Below are 9,928 nucleotides of genomic sequence, written 5' to 3' on the forward strand. Positions count from 1 at the left end.
AATGAAGCGAAGAAACAAAACTAAACCAATTGAATGAAGCAAGACAGGGGTTGCTAGCATGAAATGTTCATATTCGTTGGTCGACCAAAATATGACAGAAAATCTTTTACATGCCTCTCCTATGAACTAGTAACATCTTTAGAGCTCCTTCCAACTTTAACATGTGCCATGTCTACTCTAATCATAAGTTACTAGTTTCTGATACACTCTTAATTAATTATATTTAGTCGAAAGAATATCTGGTGGTTATCATTTGCGTCAGCTGATAAAGCTAATTACTCTTAGAATAATGTTTAAGAACTTCAAAGAAGACTTGAGGTCAACAAGATGAAGAACTTGGAACAGGAAACTAGCATACTGAGAAGGATACCCAAATCACCAATCCATCAGTCTGTGAGTCAGTTCTCGAGATTCTTGAACTCACTAATCTTATTGAGAGTTAGTGTGGTAAAGACTCATGAGATGGTTTCGTATCAAGGTTATGGCCTAACACTAAGTACATCGAGGTTATTGGAACTGGGAGTTATGTCTCAGTATATTCCGATGGTTGATTATTACAGTAATGGCGTCCCAATAGTCTCAACTAGCTATGTGTCTTCCTAGTGTTTTTTTTTTTTGGTGTAAATGTTAACCCATTATGTAACCCGAGTGAACTATCCTATACCCTCATTCCTATTGTGGCCTTCTTTGGGTTCTTGCCAATTGAGAAGAGCACTACTGGAACTATCAATACCCTAAATGATAATCAGGAGCAGCAGCTGCAACAAGAGTTGGTTGATCTTGTGGATGTCAAGCTAGGAGAGGAATATGAGCTTGTTCTATGCTACACCAATATATATATATGTAAATATAATGTGGAATTCATTAACAATCTTCGTTTTGTGCGTTGCTGTAGGACTTTATGGTTATAGAGTTGGAGATGTGCTTCAAGTAGCCGGTTTCATAAATAACACTCCTCCATTCATCTTTGTATGTCGAAAGAATTCGACTCTGAGCATCAACGGTGAAAAAATGGACGAGTTGGAAATGCAAAATGTTGTGAACAATTCCATCAAACATCTCGTGCCGTTAGGTTTAACTCTACTACTCTAGAGGATTATACAACTTATGCATTATGTAATCTATTGGGAGCTTCACAGTGGAAATAGTACTAGTAGTGTAAACGCTCCTGCGTCAGCGTTCGAAGAATGTTGTCTAGAAATCGAAGAAATCCCTCAATAGTGTGTATCGTGACTATCTGGTTGCTGGGTCAATTGGGCCACTGGAGATAAAGATAGTTGAAAGTGGAAGCTTCAGCAAGTTGATGGATTGTGCAGTTAGTAAAGGTGCTTCAACTAGACAGTACAAGACTCCGCGGTGCCTACAACTCGAGCATGTTCTTTTAGCTCAAAATCCCCAAACTTTATTCATGGTCATATAATTGCTACAATATTGAAATCTTGATCAGCATAAATGTCAGGAAGATTGTTGCTAGTTATATCTGAGTGCACCCATGTTAGCCTTTCGCTGGATCGTGCACATTCCTACTATTAGTACCGATAGGTCATGTCCTGCAAACTATAGCATTTGGATTCCACAAAACAAAACTTTCATTTGAGTTGAAAATAAAAAATCTTCTATTTTTGGATTTCACCTACAACAGTTTTAAGACATTCAAAATAGTGTTTGTAATCTTAGAGACTTTGTCAATAAAGAATGACCTACAAAAGTTAAAAAACTCTATGCCCTACAAATTATGGAAAATGAATGGGGGACTCCTAAAACCAATGAAAACTAATTAGGGTTGCTGGTCGGTTGTCCTGAATGAAACACTCACAGTGATCAAAGTCCCTTTTTTGCTCATTACTTTTCAATTCATCCTTCTGAAATCCACTCCCCTAATTGCTGAAAATGGACGGTTAGGGTTTCCATCCTCATTCCATTTATTCTTCCTTGTCGAAGGAGTTCTGATTTCAGCTATAAGGTGTGCATCTCTCTCTCTCATTTGATTAGTAGATGTATAGGAGTATCAAACATTGTTTGCCAATTTAACTAGAGATTAGGGTTTACTTACTTTCATTTATTGTAAAGTCTAACTAATAATCTAAACAACCCATGTTTGATTTGTGATTAGGGTTTATGTACTTGTACTTTTCAGCTGTAAGGAACAAACAATGGTAGTAGTAACAACAAATTCAAAAGTTAGAAGAAAAGAAAAAGAGAAGAAGAGAATTTCTAATAGTAGTGAAGAAGATAGAATTAGCCAGTTACCTGATTCACTCATTCTTCACATTCTCTCCTTTATTGATGATACAAGTTATGTTATTCGAACCACCTGTCTTATTTCAAAAAGATGGAAACCTCTCTGGACTTCACTCTCCAATCTAAACTTCTCTGATTCCATGTTTTATCCGAGGGGAACAGAATGGATCGATGGGTTTATAGAATTTGTCCACACTGTATTGCTTCTTCGTGATTCATCTGATATAAAAACGTTTCATCTTTCATGTTCGTATCGCGGATGGCAAACAAATACGACTCAAATTTGTACATGGATTCTTGTTGCTCTACGAAGAAATGTTCAAGAGCTATCTATTAGCTTACCTGAAGATTTTGACTTTCAGTTTCCTCCATCTCTCTTTACCTCTACGTCATTGAACTATTTGACCATCTGTATGTTTTATGGGGATATTACAGAGCATAATTTCAATCCAATGAATTTACCTAAGCTCAAATATTTGGAACTACTTGGTCTTCCAATTGATGAGAACTTAACTAATAAGATCTTCTCAAGTTGTCCGTCTTTGAAAACTTTAAAGTTACACCATTGTTGCGTAAAAGATGGTGATATCAACCTCAACATTTCTTCTCCTAATCTTAAGCATCTCACACTGGAAAAACTTGAACCTCTAGATGATGAAAACGAGAATGAGGTCGTAACTGTGAAGTTATGTGCGCCAGAACTTAGATTCTTCTCTTGCAAAGATTACGTTAGTCAAGATTACCGTCTAGACAGCTTTGATTGCTTGGAAACTGCTGATATTGAATTGGCATTAAGTGAATCACGTGCACCGCTAGAAGCTTTTTCGGACCTTCCGTTATCATTGAAAGAATTATATGCTCGACGTTTGATGAAGTTTCTAAGAGCGCTTCATTACGTAAAGGATCTTAAGTTATCAGCTGGCTTCCTTGAGGTATAATTTGCTTACTTCATTTCTTCTCTTAATGAATAAAGTTAAAGTGTCTGCGTTCAACCTCCTAAATATGCAAGACAAGTCTAATGAGTAGGATTCACCGTATGAGCACCTAAGGTTCTACAACCTTAATTTTAGTACCATCTACATTGCTTTTGGCTCTTGCAGGGCATCCCTCCTTCCTTTTGTCTTTGAGAGAATAGCTACGATGCTTGCATTTTGTTGACCTAAGTAGCAAACTGGCGTGCATAACTTAGGGTTCTCCCTATCTCGTATATGTTATCCCACATTGGTACAAGATATTAGATATGTCGGGTAGAACAGCCAGAAAATGGATATGTCTTTACATCAAAACATGGATAATGCAAATTGTTGTTTTATATATATGTGCCTTTTATGTTCCCAGGTTATGATGGGAGTGCCTGATTTAGTTTATAGTCCCCCCATTCAATTTCGCAATTTACGATGCTTGAAGCTGGGTACATGGCTTTCGGGAGCTTCTTTTCGTGCTATAACATACTTACTGCAGATATCTCCTAATATTGAGTATGTTTCACTGCAAGTATTTGGGGTAATAAAAATGTCTTACTCATTGGGTATATTAATATTGTTTAATCTCTGCTTCCTAAACAAACTAACCTTGTCTTGTCTTGTCTTGTCTTGTCTTGACACTACTCTTTGTTTGTTATTTAGGTGGAAGGCGAAGACCAACATTTTCCCTATGTTGACGAGGTAACTCTCTAAACACTATATCTTGTTTGCTTTTCTTTTGATTTGTTAAATAGTTCGACAATCCATCAATTCCGCCCCGTAAGGTTTATCGTTTGTTTTGTTTAGATAACATTAAGTAAAGGAAACAACGTAGAGTATTGGGAAGCAGGGTCTGCATTGTTGTGCATTCTCTATCACCTCAAGTTTGTCGAGATTAAGGGACTTTTGGGATGCGTAAATGAACTCAAATTCTTGGAAATTTTGTTGAAGACCTCTATTGCCTTACAGAAATTGAATCTCTTCAGTGGTTATTCCCCAAAATCATCGGTCACTAAGAAACGAATGAAAAAATTTAAAAAGATGCTACTAAGCTTTCCAAGAGCCTCTGAAGCTGCAAATGATATGATTCAGTTCAGAATCTAATGTAAACGGTGATTTTTTATCTTGTTTATTCTGTATAGGGCAGGTATGTCATGCTAACTTGTATCATCGTGATTTACATCTTTTCTCTCTCTATACAATATTATTAAGTCTGTTTATTTTTCAACTCAATACCAATTGTTTATCAGTGGAGAAGCCTTAGATATTATATTCTATGTTACGAGTTTTTCCTTTGTTTATGTTGGACTATTCTTGAACGCTTTTCAAGTTTCAACACGTGGCTTTCTTTGGGTCTAACATGTATTTTCTTTTGGGTGGCTTTTAGCTCATATGTCCATTCGGTCTATCATGTTGGCCTAGTTGTAGTACCATATTAAGTTTGTGGGTATCTAAATCAAAACCAATTTGGCTGCAAGTTGGCCTTCGAGTCCGGTGATTTACCTACCACTCTCAAGTCCCAAAGGTTACGCCTTCGAGTCTTGGTGGAGGTGTAGTATCCCGAAGGTTTATCCCTTGTCATTATAGGGCTAAATAAAGTAAAGGTAGTCTAAAGTGGGATGGCCTTTTAGGGTCCAAGTGTGAATTAAGGTGGTGTATCTGCTCACCAAATCCTCATGTTATATTTTAATCATGATATAATCAATGTGAAGTCCTTCGTCAAAACCAAAGAAAAAAAAATTTTGGCCCTGAGCTCATAACCCTTAGATATTATATTCTTGTTCATGACACTTTTTTCGAACCATGTGGGTCTATTTTGCCAAGAACATTGGCTGGAGTGGTTATGAACCTAAGTTCTGACCTGAAGGTCAAGGGTTCGAGGCGTTATGTTGGTGCAAAAAAAAAAATAACTCTCTCCATTTTGACACATTTAGTTGTTCAGAAGATATACAGAACCTAATTGATATGCTTAGTTATTCATTTACAGTGTGAAATTTCAAAATTTCCAGGTAGCGTAGGATTTTGTTGGTAGAAGATGATTTGCAAGCAGCGATGACCCGTTTTGCATTAAGTTTGGTGTTTTTCTGAATGAGTAGAAAGGAGAGGTCAGAATCATCTCGAAGGAGAGCATTTTCAATTATTGTACTGTTATTAGGTTAGAGGAATGAATGATAGATGGATGGTAAAAGGGAAGAAAGAGAAGGGTTACTTGAGGGCTTTAAATTGGGCGATAGTCTCAGAAGTTTCAGCTTTTTCCGTATCTTTCATTCTCTGTGTTATTTTGAAATCGAACTCTCTACCTTGGGGTGATAGGAATATTTAGTAGCATTACGATTTTCACTCGTTACATTCTATTGTTGGATTCAACTTTCATTTGCTTTAATGTCATGTTCAACTTCAATCATAATCCATCTTTTGCAATCTTACAGGATCCTAAAGAACACACCGTATATTTTGATCTTAATTGCAAATATGATGAACCGTTTCTTTTGCTTTAAATGAAACTCTGAGATCTTTAAAATGGTGGTTAGAAGAAGCCACCAAAAATAACACTACCTTTTAAGTTTTGAGAGAAGACTACAGAGAAATGCCTTGGGTTCTCTAGATAAAAAGAACATCTGAAGAGACATTATTTGGTGCCGGGAGAATCGGAACGAAAAATTGGTTTGGCTGATTTTAGATCGTGACGATTTAAATATTTTACTTTTGAAGGTACATAGAGTCCAGTCAGATTCAAAATCCATTAAAGACGCCTTTTTATTTACATGTATGAACGGGTAAGGTCTGCTACCAACTGCATGCCCATGATCACTACTCTGACGAAGGAATAGAAAATATAGAAGTGAATATTTTTGAAATGACGCGTAAAACTGGGAAGTATCACCCATTGTTAAAGTTAACTAACGGAGAAATGAGAATGAAAAGTCGTCTTTTTGAAGCTAGTTATCTTTGGGTGGGGTATTTTAATGGATTAGTCATCATTAGGGGGCTATAATTAAACTCACTTCAAAATAACGAATTTCAGTTATTCAGGTCTCTCTCCAACAAAAAAAAACCCTAAGAACCCACGAAACTCCCATCTTCACCATTTTCAGGTCTCTCTTGTTTAAAAAACCCTAAACCCTAACAAGCAAACTCTCATCTGCTTACTTGTGATTAGACAATGGCAACAACCCTAGAAGTAGAAAAAAATCAAAAGCAGGATGATGATGATGATAAAAATCCACCCTTTTCTTCTTCTTCTTCTTCTAATATTATTGAAGAAGACAGAATCAGTGAATTACCTGATTCACTCATTCATCATATCCTTTCTTTTCTTGATACCAAATATGTTATTCAAACTAGTGTTCTTTCGAAAAGATGGAGACCTCTATGTACTTCAATCCCAACTCTAAACTTCAATGACTATATGTTTCGTCCTACCAAATCTGGGTTCATAATTTTTGTTGATACCGTATTGATTAATCGCGGGTACTTTGACATAAGAAGATTTCGGCTTAACTGTCGATTATTTACAGGCAAACGTATAAGAACATGTATCAATACATGGATAAATGCAGCTGTAAGAAGAAATGTTCGACGTCTATGTATTGAAATGCATCTTGATCCGAACTTTCAGTTTCCTGCATCTCTCTTTACCTCTACTTCGTTGAGGAATTTGGACTTTAGTATTAGTGGTGCCGACGGTCAATTTCCGAAGCTTGTTTTACCAACTTTAGTTAATCTACCCAACCTTAAATGTTTGAAGCTAAGTGGACTTTCAATTGTTGACAACTTATCTAATAAGTTCTTCTCAAATTGTCCAGCTTTGAAAACTTTGATCTTAAAGAATTGTCATGTCGAAGATAGTGATATGAATTTCGGCATTTCTTGTCCTAATCTTTTGGGACTTGTAATAGAAAACCTTCATATTCCACAAGGAAGTAGAGTCAAAAATGTCAAGTTATATGCTCCAAAACTCTTGTTCTTCACTTGCAATGATTCGATGGCAATAGAGTACGATCTAGGCAGCCTTGATCACTTGAAAAGTGCTGAATTTGGAACACTTCCAGACAAAAATTCGTTACCCAGAAATATTTATGCTCGACGGATCATGAATTTTCTAAGAGTGGTTCACAATGTAAATGATCTTAAGTTATCATCTTGCTTCCTTGAGGTATGTTTGCATCCTCGCTTTCTTCTCTTAATAAAAAATCTTAAACTTCGATTTTTTTTAATTTATTTCTAGCTGTTGTGACATTTATTACCTTCTGCCGCACTTGATAGCAGGCCATATAGTGCAAGCTTCCAACATGTGAAAATAATTGTTTCGATCTTAACTTCTACAACTTTAGATGTATTGTCTCTAAATATTTGTTGATATCAAGTTGCTTTTCTGTGGATGCAAACGTATAAACCACGTACCATAATTCCGATAGTTTCATCGTTTTTCCTTATGTGGTTGTTGATTTTCTCAAACTTGTAATATTTCTTAGTTTGCATTCTATATTCTCAGGGTACGATGGGAAATCCAGAACGTATGAAGGAGCCTCCCATTCAGTTCTGTAATTTGCAGTCCTTGGTGCTGGAAACATTTCTCTCAAATGATTCCTTTCATGCAATAACACACTTGCTTAAGATTTCTCGTAACATCAAATCTCTTTCGCTCTCTATAGTAGATTGGGTAATAATAGAATTCATACTTACTGTTTATATTAATTACGTTTCATACTGAGCTCTCAAGATTAATTTGTGTCGTAACACGAAGTTATGTTTATTCAGGCAGAGCCTGAAGGGGCCCAATCTCCCTATGTTGATGAGGTTACATTGCCATGTATGCTCCATCACCTCGAGGTTGTTGAGATCAATAAACTCTGGGGATGCGATAATGAACTCAAGCTTTTAGAGATTTTGTTGAAGAATTCTGTTGTCTTGGAGAAAGTTATTCTCTCTCCTAGTTATGGGTTCACAGAGGAACGTTCGAACAAGTTTAGAGAAATGCTACCAACCTTCAGTGGCGTGGCTGAATAATTGGAGGCCCGGTGCGAAAATTTTCATTGGGGCCCTTTATATCCCAATAAGACAATAAAAAATGTTATACACCCAAAAACTATATACATTCACTATAATAGTATCCATACAACAAATTAAACATATAATTACAAAGTTTACATCAACAATAAACATTAACTATTTTCGCTTAAAGATTAATAGAAAATCATAAGCATAAGATATTAATTTTATTGAGAAAAATTCGAACATATTAGGGGAGGATTGAGAGAGAATGAAAGATAAGAGCACGGAGAGAAGAAATTTTTTTGATGAAATAATAGAGAGAACAAAATTTGAAACGTCAAATGTTTGGTTTTTTTTATTTTATGTTTGATTGTATTTGACTTATGAGATAACAAAGATAGGCCATTCATAGTGGGGAACCAACTAGCCTACTAACTACTTAAAAGTTAGTGGTAGAGGCTTACAAAATAATATGGGCTTTACAACATTATAGCCCAAGTGACTGTTGCCTCACAAAACAGAAAAAAGAAACCAAAAATTGCTTAATAGAGGACTTGAACCCATGACCTGGGTAGTAGCAGCCAACACACGGACCAGCTGAGCTAACATATATCAATGGTTTCTATTGGCTTCTCTTTATATATATAGGTGCTATGTATAAACTTTTCAATCTAAGGGGCCCTTGGGGAGAGGGGGGCCCGGTGCGACCGCACCTCCCGCACCCCCTCACCCACGCTCCTGCCAACCTTTCAGAGACCCATTGGGGCTGCAACTCCAATGATCTTGTTCAACCCCTAATGTGAAAAGGTGATTGTTTTTGTCACTTTCTTCTTTGGAAACTTAAAGGCTTGTTCCTATGCTTTTGTCTGATATGAATGAAAACTAACTCCATAAAATGTTTTAATTTTGGATTCAAGGAATGAGGGTAAGAACTATGCAGTACGACTCGGCCGAGTCAGCCGAGTGACTCCCGAGTGACTCCCGAGTGACTTGGGACTCGGCAGTACACCAAGCCGTGTCCCACCGAGTCAGCCGAGTCTAGGGTTAGCCCGAGTGACTCGGCTGACTCGGGCCTGACTCGGCTGACTCGGTAGAGATTGTATTTCTATTTATTTTTATAGTAAGTCTACTAGTTTTTTATTCTAGTTATTAGTTAACCTATTAGAGTATGAGTCTACTAGAGTGATTATTGAGTTCTACTTGTTCCTAACTCTACTAGTAATTTAATGTTGAAGTTTGAACTTGATTTTATTAAGTATTATCATGTTATTATTTATATACATACACTACTAACAACTTCATAATATTCAGAGTGACTCGGCCGAGTGACTCGGCTGACTCGGCCCTTGACTCGAACTCGGCCCTTGGCCGAGCCGAGTCCAAGTCCGAGTCGTACTGCTTAGGGTAAGAAAGCCAGTTGCTGCATTATGCATATTAAAGATATAGCATGTTTCACGGTGAAATTTCGATTTGCAGGTTGCTTGGTGGGATTTGCAGTAAGTGAGAAATGTTCTAATGGAGTATAATTGATAGGCCAAAGCTATCTATCTTAGGAAAACCTTTTGGATCAGTTAAGAGTAACAATGTTTTAAGTCTCAAAAACACTTTGCAAATGGTATTAACAAACTTGCTAGATGTTATTCTTTAGTTTCTTCAATCCTATTGCTCTATTTGGGATAATGTATAGCTTCTTTTTGTTCAATTGATATTAATATGTGAAGCTTTGCTTA

At 36.6% G+C, this 9,928-nt stretch overlaps 2 protein-coding genes and 1 pseudogene across 11 annotated transcripts; all 3 read left to right on the forward strand.

Moving 5' to 3' along the window:
* The first annotated feature begins 63 nt into the window (after window positions 1-63).
* LOC147560257 (indole-3-acetic acid-amido synthetase GH3.6 pseudogene) lies at window positions 64-1,420 on the forward strand (annotated as a pseudogene).
* Window positions 896-5,607, forward strand: LOC147560258 (putative F-box/LRR-repeat protein At5g41840). 10 transcript variants are annotated; one of them, XM_086662405.1, is made up of 6 exons: window positions 896-1,963; window positions 2,138-3,173; window positions 3,580-3,744; window positions 3,867-3,905; window positions 4,011-4,350; window positions 5,213-5,607. In XM_086662405.1, the coding sequence occupies exons 2-5, from the start codon at window positions 2,154-2,156 to the stop codon at window positions 4,305-4,307; spliced, it is 1,521 nt and encodes a 506-aa protein (XP_086518531.1). In that variant the 5' UTR covers window positions 896-1,963; window positions 2,138-2,153; the 3' UTR covers window positions 4,308-4,350; window positions 5,213-5,607. The 10 variants fall into 10 exon arrangements, 8 of the variants coding, with proteins under 8 accessions (XP_086518531.1, XP_086518532.1, XP_086518534.1 ...); XM_086662406.1 differs by having other exon boundaries at window positions 4,011-4,315; XM_086662408.1 differs by having other exon boundaries at window positions 1,446-1,963; window positions 2,114-3,173.
* A 628-nt stretch (window positions 5,608-6,235) lies between these two features.
* Window positions 6,236-9,928, forward strand: LOC147560259 (putative F-box/FBD/LRR-repeat protein At5g44950). Its single transcript, XM_086662422.1, has 5 exons — window positions 6,236-7,359; window positions 7,699-7,866; window positions 7,965-8,196; window positions 8,952-9,005; window positions 9,675-9,928. Exons 1-4 carry the CDS (start codon window positions 6,367-6,369, stop codon window positions 8,999-9,001), a joined length of 1,443 nt encoding a protein of 480 aa, XP_086518548.1. The 5' UTR covers window positions 6,236-6,366; the 3' UTR covers window positions 9,002-9,005; window positions 9,675-9,928.

Source organism: Eschscholzia californica, unplaced genomic scaffold (assembly GCF_041429995.1).
Source record: "Eschscholzia californica isolate CP2 unplaced genomic scaffold, dmEscCali1.0.p SCAF_2, whole genome shotgun sequence".
NCBI lineage: Eukaryota > Viridiplantae > Streptophyta > Magnoliopsida > Ranunculales > Papaveraceae > Eschscholzia > Eschscholzia californica.